Genomic DNA, 16910 nt, shown 5'->3' on the forward strand with positions numbered 1-16910 from the left:
TGCAAAAGTAATCCCAAAGATCTTAGAAACCAAATGCTAATGGAGATGATCCCACACATTCCTTCCCTAGTACTGCTGGAAACCTGGCTCAAAAATTCTGCATTTTGAAGAATATTGATGCTGTTTTGTACTGTGATCCTGTGCTTTCTTACCTATTTTCTCCGCATTTGACAATTGAAATAGTGCTGGAAGAAGAGTTGTTGCAAATTCAACTTTAAAAATTAATTTTAAAGCAGAAACACTGCAGTGTCTTTTACCTGGTTCTTCTATGTTGTGGTACAAAATGATGTGATTTGCATGAAATGAAGATAACTTAATTGAGGAAAAAATCTCTATCAGATTTAAACTTTAAATATTAATGAAATAAAAGCACAAATACATGATCTGAGATTTCATGGTTTTCTTACAGCTTGCTAGTGAAATTGAAATGCAGAATGATCTGGACATTGTTCAATTGTTAGAAAAACAGTACCAAGAAAGATTAGAAGAAGAAATAGCAAAGGTATAATTTTTATTTTGTTACTTTAAAATATGTTTTAAAAATACTGTCATTTTCATTTGTCATTTCTGACAATTCAGATAGTTGCAATATCATATGCTAACTTTTGTTTTATTTACAAGGAATTGTTTAATTTGGATTCTGACCAGGAAAGTCTTACAAAAAATATTCTGAAACATTTTGGGTTTTCTTAGTTCTCTCTCCTATTCCTAACTCATAATTTCTGTTCGTGTTGGGGGTGGTGGTGGTGGTGGTGGTGTTTTGCTTTAAAACTTCAAAGAAAATAGCCAACATGCAACCATACTTGACACTAGAATTTATTTACAAAATCCAGAGGTTCAGAGAGTGGATTTCTTGCTACTTTAGGCTTAACAGCTGACCAGTTCAAAAGATTTTGCACTTAACAGTTCCACACTGTTTTCCGATCATATTTTACTGTGCATTTTAATACATTGTGTAAAATATGTATAGTTTTTATTTGAATCTGGTGACTTTCTCTAAAACATGAGAAGTAAAATTAAGATTTTTTAATAGGTAGAGTATATTAAATTGTTTGTGGATTTACTTACTTTTTGACTTCCAAAATAGTTTTTACTTCTTTGCCGAATGAAAGATTATCTCTGCTCTCATTATTTCATGGCATAAATAAAAATCAAATTAACATAAATTGAAAATTGGAAAAAATAAAAGAATACTTCTGAAAAAGGTTTGCAATCAGAGTTAAGAAGAATGCTATAGCTAGCACTGGCTGATGACATCAATTTAAGTAATCCACGTTTGTGGAGTAAAAGTTTCATTTCTCTCATCTTCTGCCAAGAAAATACTTCTTTATGGGAAAGCAAAGTACATGATTGGCTAGTGTTCTGTTAACAACTGTTTCAGTTCAAAAGCCGAACTCACGTTTTCTGGAAAGGAAGAGTTGGGTGTTTTCTTTTCAAGAGTAACACTTCTGTACTTATACTATTTTTTTCACACTTTTTTGTAGGTTACACTATAAATTGCTTTAGTCTAAATCTAGAAAAGAACAGCTCACATAATTGGAAAAGGGGGTTATTTGTATTAGAAGGAGATACTTAGCAATACAAAAGTTACCAGCCTGTTGTAACTGCAAATGCAGCTCTTTCATGTCAGAAGTTTCTTTCTGGTCAAGTGAAATTCCTGTGCTGAGTATCAAGCATATGGCACTGCTGTCTCTATACAGCCCAAAATTCCATGTCAGTGAAACATTTACAGAGGATGCTTGATTAAATAGAGGCATAAGCTGCACTTACATCAGTATGCCAGGACTTTTTAAAGTTACCTTATAGAATCTTTTTAAAAAATAACTAGATAATTCTGTGCTAAATGATATATTTTAACTGAATATAGTATTATAGTTTATTAAACTACCTTAAATACAGCATGTCTGTATTTTAAGATGTGACTGTTGATGAGGTTGACCAAATGTCTCTGTCCTTTTAACTTTCTCTTTTCCTCTGGAAAAGAAAAAGGAATCATAGTTCAGAATTTTTAGTACTTATTGATGGTCAGCGATGAGATTTCTTCAGCAATAAGAGATAAAGCATAAACTAATAACACTTTTCTTATTTTTTCAGGTAATTGTGTCAATGAGTGTAGCATTTGCCAAACAGACTGAATTGTCAAGAATTGCTCGGCAGAAGGAAGAAGCAGCACAAGCACAGATTGCACATCAACAGGGAATGCATTTTGAAATTAAAAAGCAATGTAGTGAAGAAGAGATTGACAGCCCTCTTAGAAATGCAACAGAAAAAGGCAGTAAGCCTGAAGAAGAATCAAAATCACTTTGCAAGGAACTCAGTGAAGAGTCTGGTGAGATCAACTCACTTGGAGAACAGCTTCACTCCAATAGCAAGCCTGGATACATATTAGGACAGACCACACATGATCACACAGTGATTTCTGAAGAACTTTTTTCCCATGTCAAAGGGCTTACTGCAGAAGAAACACCGGTAAGTGTAAGGAAAAAAAAAAAAAAAAGGCAGTGTGTAACACCATATCTGAATAATCTTTCCAATAGATTTACAGTTCATTTCAATGAGAACACTGCAAAGAAAGAAACTAAGATGAAAATTCCATTTAAATACTTCCCTTTCCTTTTTAAAGGAGTGATAACTTTAGACCTAAATTCTCTACCATTCTTTCCTGTGTTCTGCCTGACTATCACGACATTATGCTATGTGTAAGGACAGAAATAAGACACTGGTTACATGTAAATAGATTATTCTATTTCATGGATAAAACTGTATTGCAGGCAATAAATTGTATAAAGACTTTTTGTAAGCTAGGTTATATTCTAGAGTTTGTATATATAGGAGCAGATTAAAAACAGTGCTTAAAGAGTTTGAGTCCCTTGTGATAAAGGATATCAGCTGAACATAAAAATTATAAAAGTAATATGTAAAATATATATTTAGCATTTCACAAACATGGGGTAGGGGTGATGTGGAATATGGTAAAAAGCAGTCATAAATTTTGACTCCACAATTTCATCCTAAGTTTAATTTTTTTTTTAATTAAACATGGCATTAGTTGAAGCAAAAATTAGACTTTCAAATTTGTGTAACAGTTAAATATTCTGATCTTGTATTATCTTGATAGTGAATAAACTGTAATACTATTTTGTTTGATACTGTTCTCTCAAACTCCTGTTGTACACACATTCACCGCATGTATGTCTACCAATGTAATGGCTGTTGAGATCCCCACCAGCTAAATAGCATAAGAGTTAACACTGTTTAAAATTATTTTAAAAAAACTTGTCTTTTAAATGGAGAATAATTCTAAACTTGCACATTTCAAGAAGCAGGCAACAAGGTAATGCTTTCGTGATAGCTACTTTAATTTGTGAAAGTATTTTCTAAAATATATTTAAATGTTTACTAGAAGCTGTCATTGAACATAAAATGCTAAAATAGTTCCAATATTTCAGTGCTACAGTGAGATGGCGGCATCAGACACAGAAACATCAAGTCAGCTGTTGTTATATGAGGAGCGTTTGGAAGACATGCGACAGGAGCTAGTACGGCAGTATGAGGAACATCAGCAGGCAACAGAATTACTGAGACAAGGGCACATGCAGCAAATGGAACGTCAAAAAGAAAATCAAGAGCAACTCTTAGCAGAGCTTGAGAGTCTTAAAGTGCAATTAGCTGAGGTAATATGGAGTTTGACTCAACGTGTTAACAGGGGTTAACAGAGGGACATCACCAGGCAGATTTATATTTGTTTATACTTGTATCTCTATATAGAGATGCACACATATTTACTATGTGCATGCACACACACCCATGTGCACACACACACATACCTTATTTGTGAGCGTATATATACAAACACATACATGCATATACGTATGAAAGGCGTATTTCTTTAATCAAAACTCTAGTCAGTGGTGGATCACTTTAGACATCTGTAAACCTGGAGAAAAACTGCAGTGCTGCACAGCAGCCAGAAGAGTGAGTGAGTGCACATGCATTGTAAACCATGGCACCTGCCAGGTACATGGAGCTCTGCAGGGTGCAGGCAAGAATCCATTTACATCAATGAAGCCACCAGTCATGGCTAGAAATACTATAGAATTCTTCATTTTTCCTCATCCCCGCTTGAGGTCCGAACTTGAAGAGTATTGGTGGCTTCCTGCAACAACATGTTTTGGCTTTTTTTTTTTTTTAATCACAGGAGACAAAGTCCTTACCGACTGTCAGAATAAAAAAAAATCTGTGGGGTTTGGTGGGAAACACCACTGTTTCTTTGCCTTTTTAAATTTAACTTGCTGTCACTCTCCATCTATTCAAAGCATATGTATGCTAATGAAACTCATTAATTTATCTTAATAATTAATATCATTTATAGACTTGTCTTCAAGGATTCCTTCCCTTGAAAGATGAAGTAAACAGAATCCAGAAGAATTTATCTTGCCCTGATTTAATTTCAGCAATGTAACGTTACAGAAATGAACGTGGAAATAGTAATGAGTGAATTCTAAAATTCTTTGATTTCACTGTGGAGTGGAGCTGTAGATTCTTTCAGACCTTAGCCAAACCTGGCTCTGTTCTGTTTAAGTTCAGGCCCAGGTAGCTGGGGAATCTAGAGAGCCAGTCACTTGTATCCTAGGTGCCTTGTCCAGCAATGTCAGGTGTCTTAGCTGCTTTGTAGGTGTCTTTCTGTCATTTATCCTGATAATCTTTCACTTCAATATATACATCCTTTCTCCTTTTACCTCTTTGTCACTTTGCAGCAGCATCTTTCGTTAGGGGTTGCAAATCCCTGAATCTGATAAAAAACATTAAGTAGAACTTATCCTGCTGGCATTTCTCCAGTTTCGAATGCCAAGACTGTTTATCCGTGAGAACCACACAGGAACATATGCATTGCATTTAAGCCATGAACACTTCTAGCTCTTCTAAAAGAGGGTGTGTGTAGGTTTGTTATAAATAGAACTTATTTTCATCTTTTTTTTTCTGCAAAACATGTACTGTAGCATGAAATACCCAGAAATTCCTTCCAGTTTGCATTGTGACTGCTGTGTTTCATGCAGAGCATAAACATTGTATGAAAATCTTAAAAAAGGTGTGAGATACCAAAAGTGTTTATTAGCTGTATTACATTTTAGAAGGCTTTCAATGTGTTTGTAACCACTGAAAGAAGTGGACTGAAATTTCATTGTGCAAAATATGTAAAAAATTAGAAGTGACAGGACTCACATACTCAGAAGCTTAAAAAATTGTGTGTGCCTTTATAATACTTCTTTCTTAGCGTGTCTCAATGGAGAATGACAGCCTGGTTGCAGAGAGAGAGAGAATGCTTTTAGAAGAACTGGAATCATTAAAACAACATTCTGTACCTGGAAAAGAGAGTCTGATTTGTGAGCTACAAAACAGCAGCACACAAACAGAGGTAAACATGGACTTTTGACTTTCTTGGCAGCTGTAGCATGTAAAACCAGTAAGATTTCTTTTTGCTGCTACTCTTTTTATGTAATCTATTTTCCTAAGATGGTGTCACTTGAACAGAGCAGATTTAAGAATCAGGAGGTGGTACTGGTAGATGTAGTTTTTTACTTCAGGTAAGCAGAAGCTAGTTTAACAGCTTGAAGGTGGGGATTATTACTGTAGCTATTTGCTCAGGTAAGCTTACATTTTCATATTGCTATAGCAACACCAACAGAAAGCACAAGGACTCTTTAATCAGTGTAACAAAGTTCTTTCTAATAGGCCCTGCCCTGGATTTCCTGTTTTGTTTTTATTTATGTTTTAGTTAATTTTTCCATGTAGGAAGAGTATTTCTTGATTTGTAATTTGCTGCAGTTTTATTAACAAAACTAATTTAGGTTTTAAATTTCATATTTACTGCGTGTAAGAAGAATATGTTGATTCTGCAATGACAGGATTTCTGTCCTTTTTGTCTTCTCTCCCTCTGCAAAAACTTACTCAGAATGAAAATGAAAACCAAAACGATGTGAGAGAGCAGATCTTTCAGGATGAAGATGGAGGAAGAAAGCCTGATGAAACATCTTCAGCTCTTCTTTCTAAAGAAAGGTGCTTAGAACTGTTAAGAAAAGATGTTTTGAAAAATGTTGAGAATCATTGTTTTGTTGTTAAATTAATGATATTTATAAGCTTTATTCTGACTGATAATAGCATAGAGGATGAGACAAAACTTAACCTATTTTACTATATCTTTAATATGACACATAGAATCATATACATCATTTATACATGTGTATTGGTATGCCCGTTGTATGTTACATTTATGAAATAAGTTTACATTAATATAATTGTTGTATTTGATAATACCTTTTGACTAATCTGTAACTTTTTTGATCTGTGTAGGCGAACAGTCTTTTTAATTGTCACTTTGAGAAAAGAGTAAGTTTATAATAAATACCAGGCAAATGTAAACCTCTGTTTTAAAAGAATAACTAGATAAAATACTCAGATAAAAGTACCAATATTGATAAATAGGTTGACTTTTTACATGTTTTGTAAAAAGAACTGACTTTTAACACAAATGTGCTTTTAGTATTGATGTGTATGATGTGGGTTACAGTCTTAAAAAAGAAATCTTAATTTTACTGTTTCAGCTGCAAATCTTTCCTGGTTGCAAGGGTGTATAAGGGATAAAAACCACTTTGAAAGCAGGGGAAAATGAAAGGACTGATTAGTTTCTGTCCTGCAGGCATGTTTTTCAGAAGGCTAATGAGAAACTCATGAAGATTCTTTTAGAAGTTGTGAAGACAACTGTGGCCATGGAGGAGACAATTGGTCGCCATGTTCTCGGGTTACTGGATCGGTCTGGGAAAGTCCAGCCTTCCAAACCATCTGGATGGGACACAGAGACAGAGGACGCAGTAAAACCCTGTATCCGTGTGGGATATGAAAAAGGTACTGCATGTATGGTTTTCTATTTGTAACAAGCAGCACTTGCATAGTTTTATTATATATTTAAATGACCTTAGTTTTGAAATTTTTAATTAAAAATAAACTTTTTAAAAATAATTATTTGTCATTTGAATGCATATGACATCTCTGCTTAAGAGATAACATTTCAGGAGTTGTCTGGTCAGTTATGACTCATGTCTAGGGTCCTGTTGTAAAGCCTGCAACAGAATGAGAAAGTGATTGAGAAATACAGAAATAAATATGTTCATGTTGAAGGAGGTGAAGAGAATGAAACAGCTCCATGGCATCTTGCACTAAGTTTACACCTTCCTCTGTATGTATGGGGAATGGGAACTGGTGTCAAACACTGTATCTCTGCTAGTGCACTTAATGTATGTAGGGACATTGCTGGTCGCTCTGGCCAGCTGTCGTGGGGGACAGCCTGTATATATGCTTGTGGATTTCCTTAGCCTCCTAAGAGGGTGGTTGCATGCAAACAGCCTTTTGGAAACAGTTCCAGGAACCTTCTAACTGCCAAGCCTCGCCCATCAGCTGTTTGGAGGAGTGCTAGTTGGCGCAAGCCTAAAGGAGCACTTTAACATTGTAGTTAATTGCTTACCAGTGTCTTAAGAACTCTCCCAGGCTCTGTTTAATTTCCTGTGATTGTACTAGGATAATGTCCATCCATTTCTCTTCTGAGCAAGAATAGGTGCTCTATCGTATTGTCAGTTAGGTACCCATGGTACAGAAACTGGCATAAGGGTGTATACATTCATCCTGGGTCTTATGGGGAGGCAACATGCAGCAGATCAGTTCAGCCACACATCGTACATCTGGTTTTGGCTGGAATTCTAACTACTGTGATTAAGAAAAAGAACTGGAAGTCAAATACTACGTTTCATTATTAAGAAAGGATCTACTACAGAGTAATAATACAAATGATAAATGAAGATGAACTTTACCTCTTTCATTCAAAATGTAGATTATTAAATATTGATTCCCTTTAGCTTTAAATATAGGTCACATTAAGCCTTGGGACAAGTTAAGAAAGGTTGTATGACTTGTAGCAGTGACATCTCTTTCAGTTCATTAATGAAGAGGTTGTGCACGGTGAAATGTGTACAGCTGCAGTCTAAAGATTCTTGATTTTTCCGGCTAAAAGCATTTTTATGCCTGGATAGTACTCCTGTCTCATTGAAAAACCTCATAACTTTTGTGCACATTTCACTATATGTAATTGTGAGGAAAACTGGTTTTTGAAACAGTTTGAAACGACTGTTTTTTGAAAACTCAGGCTTTTGAGTCTTTGCCTTTTCCCCCCAATTTAGATTGGATGACTAAGCTTTTGGCCTTAATTTTTGATACTTGTCCAGGAGACCTTAAAGATTGAGAACATCTGCTACTATAATTGAAGGAATCACTTCTTTCAAAATGGAGTATTCTTGCACTTTACTTTGGGGTGGAAAATTTAATAGAGTTTGTTTATGTTAAAGCAGTTCAGAGTAAGTATCTTCAACCACTGGTGACTATTTTCTACACAGTCTCCTAGCCAGATGGTAAAAGGAGCAATGACCAGGCTCAAAGTTTACCACCATCTCCTTTTGTATCCTGAGGTAGTCTTAAATTTTATGTAAACTGCATTTTAAGTAAGTTTTCTATATTAAAACCAGCAATTTATAAATATTCTTTGTATTATTTGTGTTCTCATTGTATAGTCTGAGGTGTGTAAAGAGCATTGGGGTTTTCACAACATACATTGCCCAAAGAAATAAAAATGTGTTCTGGTTACGAAGGTGGTGATCACAGGCTGTCACAGTTATACCAGTATTGTGGTATTACCTAGTGCATTTGCTGAACCTAGTTCATAGTTATATCATGCCTGTTCTCAAAACACATACTGTTGCTTTTCTCCCTTATTCTTATTTGCTGAGAATATTGCTCCCTTTTCTCAAACTATAAATACGTAACTGTATGTACAAAGCGCTAATATGTGATTGTTGCCCTTCGCTACTCTCATACGTGCTTGCTCTGCACGGGCACGTACAATGCACAATATATGCATTTGCTTTTTGCCTGCTCCTGCACAGCAATGTGTATACTTGTATTTGTCACTAATTATTGTCATTAACAATTCTTAATATGGATTGCTTGCATTACATATATATAGAAAAACACAGTTAAAAGAGTAGCTTTTTTTGGTATTTTAGGTGGCTATAATACACACTTATGTCTAGCTTTCATAATACTACTGTCTAAATGCACAACAGGCCCTGTAATTGGAATGTATTGTTAATTTTTTGGCAAGTCTTCTGGTGAAAGAGTACTCTCTTCAATAGAAGAGAACTGTATTTCCATTCTGGTAGTGGTGAAGGTTGACTGTTTTAACTCTTATGTTTCCTATTAGTGTATCTTGAAGAGGCATGTAAGGATTCACTCGTCTGTAACAAAGCAATTTCTCTGTTATTCTGATGCCCCCCTTGGTATAGAGCTTTTCACATACCAGATGTTTATTCCAGTATTCTTTTTTGCATGTTTCCTTACAATCAGAAACAATTAGGAAAGAAGGAGAAACCAAAGAAAAAAGTGAGGATTAAAGAAGACCCAAGCTTACAGTGGCTATAATTGGTGACTGTATACTTTGTAATGTATCTCTGAGGTTGTATTCAGGGTTCTCTTTTTTTCCTTTCAAAATAATACAACAGCATCCTTGCTGTGTACATAGTACTGCCACTGGGGTCAGACAGCCGTAGTAGTAGTTGTACTGTTTCATCGGCTGAAGTATTTGATCCTTTTTCAAATGGAATTAGATGACAAGTTCTATTCCAGCAACAGGACTGTTGTTATTCATTTCCTATACTTCTACTGAATGGCCTGAGAGGACATAAGCTTTTAAAATTTTTTCTCCATTGTTTTCTGGAAGTAAGAAATAGTTAGACATTACTTCTATATTTTAACCTGTGCATGTTACTGTATTATCTAGTACCTAACCAAACAAGTCTTCCTTTTGAATTACTTAGGAAATATGTAGGTATAAATTTGTACCAATAAAAATTAATAATAAAACAGAAAAAATAGTGTGTTTAGTAAAATGAATTCTCTCTGACCTTCTGAACATAATCCGTATTTATTGACAAGCAAAACTCAGTTTACTCAGCGTTTAAGAAAGCTGAATCAGTAAGGTCACTTACTTATAACCACAACCTGATTTATAGAGCGTATAGAGGTTTATCTGTGACCTTGCCTAGATTATTGGCTAACATGGGATTTTATTTCTAGCAGAGCGAGTAAAGTTTAAATTTCAGTCATAAAACATATTACTGAAAGTGAACAGCATTTGTACAAAGTAATGATATGAGTTAATTACATCTGGAGATTTGGGCCAGGAGTCATCGTGACAGAGCCAGCAGGCTTTGCTGTTCTCCTGCCTCAGACGTTGTACCTTGGTTGAGGGACTGCAGTAATGCGGGTTCCTGTGGAGAAGCCTGTGCAGTTATGATATTCCTTGAACATTAAACCGTCTTACATACTTTATGAGTTCTTGTTTCTGAACAGTGTAGCAGGAACAAGGTCATGAATAGCTGAAATACCATAAAACTGATTTTTTTTTGTTTTCAATTTGTAACCCCTAACCTTAATTCCTCAGTGGAATACCAGGAGTAAACTGAGATACTAGCTCTACATGATGCAAAATATGTATTGCTTCATAAATGTCAGTTGACAGCTCATAATCAGCTTCTGTATCTGAAACTTCTGAGTAAGCACTGTATAATTAAGCACTTTTCTTAAGATTTAGTGGGCCATGACATCTGATGTGCTGAACTGCAGGCTTCGTGGCAAGGAAACAATATGAACCTTTGCTGTTTGGGTTTTTTTGTTACAAGGAGAGAGTTTACACAGGGAGAAGACATTTTTACTTGGGCCAGTAATGCTCTGTTTATTATTTTCTGTTGACTAAAAAAAAATAAATGAGGGACAGAGAATTTGATTTTAGTTTTGTTGGAGTGGGAGATTGAACAGCATTATAAGGATTAGTAAAATGGGGGTTAGGCATGTAACTGCCAGCGGCAGTTAATAAGACTTGACAACATTTCTATTTCTTGCTTCCACCACTGAAAATCTTCTGGAAAGATGCTGTGCTAAGATGCTGTGTACTAAGACTATTTTCAGGGGAAAAAGATACGGAGATTTTTACGTTGCAGTTAGGAGGACATTTGACATGAACTGCTGTTCTTAAGTGGCACTTCGTAGAAATTACAATACGGGCAACTACATTTATCATTTGCCATTGATTTTTCTGTTTGAGTTGCCAACCCTACAGTATGAACAGAATTATTACAGGTTTTGTGTACATTTGATACTTTCTGTTTTTTCTTTTATATCTTTGAGAGTAGTAAAGTTTCCATGTCACAAATTATACTTTAGGTGACAGCTCTCTTTTTTTCTTTCCTCATTTTTCATAGTTATATTTCAGGTAAATTATGAGGTTTTGTTCTGAGATTTTTCATATAATAAAATTATATTTTAGCATTGGTTTATTTTGTATTTATCCAGAAGAAATGGAAGCAAATTACAAAAGAACTGACATAAGCAAAACAGGAGTTTAAAATCTTATCATTAGTTCTTGGAGGCCAAATTGTACTGTTCTGGTCACTGTCAAGAAGAAGTACTAATATTAGTGATAATGTTAACGTAAGAGACATATTCCGGACATGGCTTTTGGCTTTTAAAAGATTACATTCTAAGCAGGGTTCAGTGTTTTTAACTTTTTCTCTAAAAAGTTTCCAGGCAGCCAGAAGTTCAGGTGATTTTGCAACAGACTGCACGTTTCTGCAGTTATTTTGTATAATGTTTATTTTTGTATTTGGCATACACTCATCATTGCACAATTCAGCTGTACCTCTCAAGCAAATAATTTACTAAAATATAGGGGTTATAGGACATGAATTATGGGTTAAGCCTGAGAAGGAAAACAGGAATATTACATAGATAATTTTTACTCCATCAAGAAAGAATCAGACTGTGCGATAACTAATATGTCATTGTTTTATCTTGTTTATAGCTGTGCTACTGTACTGTGGGCTTTTATTTTGTGAGACCTCTGAAGCTAAGCAGGGTCTTACCTGGTCAGTACTTAAGATGGGTGGCCTCCAAAGAGCATCAGGTCTGCAGTAAGTGTGTCGGTGGCTCAATAGGGAATATGCTTTCCTTCGACTCAGTCTTTAACCAGTACTTTGGCACAGCATTTGGAAATACTTATGCTGCTGGATGTCCATCTTAAATGAAGGTCCTTTCTACTCTGAGGATATTAAAGCTTCTGCACCACTATTGATATTTTGAGACACCCAGAGCCAACCCACATTTGGGTGGTGAGAAATCAGAATGCTATTGAATAAAAATTGTGAAATTGTTCATTTTGCAGCCTTCCTTACATTGCAGGGGGGTGGAATATTAGGATGTTATGGGAAAGCTTTTATGCTGTACAAACCCATTGCAAATATTTAGTGTGCTGGCAGAAAATGACTGCCAGCCACTGCTAGGGGTGACTCCACTACAGTAGTTTGTGGCTGAAGTTCCAAACTGCAGTACTCAAAAGTGCTTTGAAATCCTGTGTAGATGAAAGGTGCCATGTGAATGTATATTCTTTTCATCTGGTTATTCATTCCATTCATGCATATAGTGTGCTTCTGTTTTTCCCTTTGGAGTGTGAAAAGAGTTTGTAAACATATATCCCGCATATCTAAAAGGAGATATGAAACAGTAATGATGTAACTAGAAGAAAAAAATTACATCTGCCTTTAAAAACTTTAGCAATTATAAGATAAAAGTAAACAAAACAAAGCCTTTCTAAATCAAAATTGATGGAGATTAGTTTGTCGTATATGTGTCATATACATAGTAGCTGCATCCATAATGAAATAAATGTGTAGATATTATTATCAGAATGTTTGCAAGTATGAAAGTATAGTAAGTAAACCAGGTGGTTAATCATGTCACAACTTGTTAAAAAACCTAAAAACTAACCTGAAAACTAGAATCTGACTTTCTTGCTAGGGTCAAACAACATCAACAAGAGGACTCATATTTCCAATGTTATTTGCGTGCCTGGTTAAGAGGCAAGAACAAGTATAAGGAAATTGTATCCAGCAAGAGTACTAACAACATTTTTCAAGGCAATTTGTAAAATTGACCTATTATGATTTCATTTCAATTTCTGTAACTAAACAAACTGTTCCAGTTCAGCAGTCATAATTCAGGGAGTAACCAGGAACTTAAATTCAAAGATAACCCAATATTGCAGCTTTATTGCTAAACAGGCGTTGACTCTTCTTAACTCATTTAGTCATACTACTGTTTCCCAAAATAAGGTATTTTTTTGAGAAAACCTTAAGCAAAACCATCTGTTTAAAAAAACCCACAAAACCACACCAAAACATTTATTTTATTTTAAATATATTTCAGAAATATACTTCATTAACTGTCATTTTAAAAAACTTTCCATAATAGCAATTATTTCTGACATTTCAAATCTAACAGCCTAATGACATAACACTTCTTCGTTTTTAAAACATGCTATCAGCAAAAGTTATCTACCGTCGTGATGTACTACTGTATTGTCATTTCATACTGAAAGTGTGATTTTAAAACATCTCAGGAGTTTGCTTTCACTTGTCTTGCTTAAACACAGCCCTGAATTCTAAACATGGCAAATTTACTGTTTTCTAGATGAATTGCTATCAGTTTAATACCACAGGCAAACTTTGTGTCTCCTGCTTTTCAGACAGAATGGATAATGCCCTTAAACTGAATCAGACATCAGGAAGATTAAGAAGTAGGCAGGTGTCAGGTGGCCCATCAGTCGGGACAGTTGCAGTCCCCCTGCACTGTAATTGATGTATTCAGCTACCTATTTTAATCAATTTTCAGTTCAGTAATGCTGAATTTTGATGTTCTCTATTGTAGTCTGTTTGTCCGAGAAATTGTCTGAATTATGTGTGTGTTTCCCTTTACTCACTTGACTCTGTGCTTTTGAATCACTAATTTGAACAGTTTTGTGTTAATGGACACTAACATAGCTGGGCATTGGTGAAACAGGGACTGACAGTCTGGGGCTTTTTTACATGGTTGTATTTTAAAGACAATCTTGCAAGTCATTATTGCAGGTTATTCAAAGTAGTAAGGGTTACTGATAGTAACAAAGGTTTGAAGATGAGCCTCAGAGCCCAAAAGCATACTGAAAGGACGTCTAAAATATTCTGTTAGTATCTCCTTTTCTCTTTTCCTCTGCTTGTTTTTAGTTAACACATTGTGTATCTTGTTTGTGTAAGTTTTAGTATGCAATATTTCCCTTTCTGTCTTTGTGACTAATACAACTATTTTATGACTTGTCTTTCTGATTGTAACTCAGATGTACAGTTTTTCATGTTTTGAAGTGCTAAGAGTCTGTGTGAAAAGGTAACTATTGTTTTTCCAGAGTCCTGTTCCTCGTATCATGGTAGTAGTATGGGAGATGATGATAACATGTGGTCAGGAGCAACGGATGAAGGACTACTGAGCCAGCATCTTGCAGAAAGTGGAGTGGAAATAGATCCTGAAAATGAAGAACTTGTTCTCAATATTAGTTCTCGACTACAAGCAGCTGTTGAAAAGCTTCTGGAAGCTATCAGTGAAACTTCTAATCAGGTAGGGTGATCTAATAGTGAAGCATTTTTAATTTTGAGTCTTGATTTTATTTTTTTTTTTCTTGTGAATGTGCTTTCATAAGCCTAAAACCTGTAGGCTTGTTTTGAAAGCTGAAACAATACTTCAGGTGCCTACCCTCAGAAAAGTCTGCTCCAGCATGACTTTACTGATGAATTCAGATTTGTGTTAGAGATCTTCTTCGGACTGCAGAGGAAGCCTGAGTTTGGGCGTGTTTATCAATCTAGGGCACTCTTTCATTGCTCATATGGGTCATCTGCATTCTACTGCAATCCAGAGATGAGACAGGAGGTGTCAGGGCACATTGAGCTGGCCCTTGTGAAGAGGGAGGATTAAGGGGAACTGTTCTCTTGACAAACATGTTAGTCAACTGACTGGCCAAAAAGGTGGAGCGCTCCTACTGTCTCTTCCAGCTATGATTTAAACATGGCCAGTTAAGCACATACCCACCTTGCTATCAGAAAAGGAGTCTGCACTCCAGCTTTCCAGTATTTACGATGAGGTATGTGATTCATGAATAGTCTCCAGAAAAGAAGCAGTGTATGGGTACCCGTTTCTGTTTGCTGTTGGGGTACTTTGCGTGGTGAGATGTTGCTCTCTGGAGTACTTCCCTGTTAATTGGAATGGGAGCTATATACCTAGCTGAGTCCGTTCAAATCAGACTGCTTATATCATGTGCTTTTCTTTTAGATTATGTACCTCTCAATTTGAAGGTATCAGAGTAAATACTGTGTCTCACTTAACTTTTTAAGCTCTCTTGAAGAACTCAGTCTTTAGAGTCAACTCTTTAATCTATTTGGGACTAGAATTCAAAGGATACTGTGTGTTTTATGCTACAGACCCGTCTGTTAGTTAACCTAGTAATGATATTACTTAAAAAGTGATTGCTTTCTTGTCTGTAGGTGTAAAATGTGTAAATCATAGCTAATGGAAATGAAGGAGAAAAAAATCTATGATGAAAGTAATATGAAAATTCTCCTGTCTAATACTTCAGAAGTTTTAAGCATTTAAGTATTTGTTGCTTTTGAAAAATACTTTAAACATAAAGCCGATACTCTTTTTTAAAAAAGGAGAAAATACTAATTTGTGAGTTACTGAAGTTAAAAGTAATATAAATACAAATTCAGTGAGCCCTCATCTGGCTTACTAAAGCAAGTAGTCTGGTGGATCTTGTAAATCAGTTTCTGCATTGCCTTTATTTGCAAACTCGTTCTGCAACAGCTCTCTTCTGTTTGAGCATGAATTCAATTAAAAAGAGATGTTTGACTTTTTTGAGGTCTTTTCAGCTTAAGGCCTAGCATTACATAATAATGAAAAAGGATACACAGATACTGCAATATGTGAAGTTCTTAAGAAAACTATAGTTAGGCAATTGTAGGAAAACTTGCATTTAAAGATTAAATGATACAGACAAAGAAAAACAACTTCAAAGTTTTACAGTAATTAAGAATTCATACTGCAATTATAAAAGTATTGTCAATTATGTATTCCACTTGGTGCTTCTTTTTTTCTGAACATTTCACTGCTCATCTTTAAATGCAGTAGTTTTATATATAACCCTAAATTATTTTACTTTTGTGACTCATATTTTTGCAGTAAATATTTACTTTTCATGATACCAATGAAAGTACTCAGTGTATTCTAAGCAGCTTATTTTTATTTATTATCAATTGATGAAGAAAATTTATTTTCCCTTCATAGCTTTGTAGCTGAGACCTTGCCAATACCAGCAACAGAGTTATGTTTTGGCTCAGACACATACACACACATTTTTTTCATTAATATGGATTATACAAATACAGATTTATCCCTGATGATTGTATCTGTTTTTTTTAAAGTTAATAACTGTTAATCTGTTTACACATTTTCCCACAGTATTAAGTATAAATATTGACATCTTTTCTGGCTGTTCTGTAGAGTTATTTTGCAAGTGTTCAAGCTTGTCTGCTTTGCAATGTCTGTTGTGTGTTTACTGGATTATATACAGTTTGTGTATATACAAAGGGTGTGTAGGTGACTTGACAATTATTTTTAAATATTCAGAAGGTGAATACTTTGGTTTTTTCTACTCTGCAGTATTTTATAATCTAAAACTAATTAAAGGCAGAAAAGATTTTAACCTTTCCTCTTAATCAGTTGTGTTGTGCATACAGATGTACCCATGTCTTTAAATAAACTTAAAAGAGTGAGAGAAACCTGGCAAAATCTTCAAAGTAACTATTTAAGACCTGTCTGAACACACATTTTCAGACCTGAAATGCAGTTTGAATCTTTTCAGGAAAGGCATATAGTGGGTGTATTAATTCAAATTG

General features: G+C 35.0%; 1 protein-coding gene across 16 annotated transcripts in view; it reads left to right on the forward strand.

The window, feature by feature from the left end:
• Window positions 1-16910, forward strand: part of AKAP9 (A-kinase anchoring protein 9) — a 120529-nt gene that overhangs the window by 61650 nt on the left and 41969 nt on the right. For all 16 annotated transcript variants that reach the window (XM_074835286.1, XM_074835369.1, XM_074835326.1 and 13 more), the window contains 7 exons: window positions 410-502; window positions 2095-2469; window positions 3450-3674; window positions 5276-5416; window positions 5954-6057; window positions 6698-6903; window positions 14372-14580. In XM_074835286.1, the coding sequence (XP_074691387.1) occupies window positions 410-502; window positions 2095-2469; window positions 3450-3674; window positions 5276-5416; window positions 5954-6057; window positions 6698-6903; window positions 14372-14580 (1353 nt within the window). The remainder of the gene's footprint in view (window positions 1-409; window positions 503-2094; window positions 2470-3449; window positions 3675-5275; window positions 5417-5953; window positions 6058-6697; window positions 6904-14371; window positions 14581-16910) is intronic.

This window comes from Strix aluco, chromosome 1 (genome assembly GCF_031877795.1).
Source record: "Strix aluco isolate bStrAlu1 chromosome 1, bStrAlu1.hap1, whole genome shotgun sequence".
Taxonomy (NCBI): Eukaryota; Metazoa; Chordata; class Aves; order Strigiformes; family Strigidae; genus Strix; species Strix aluco.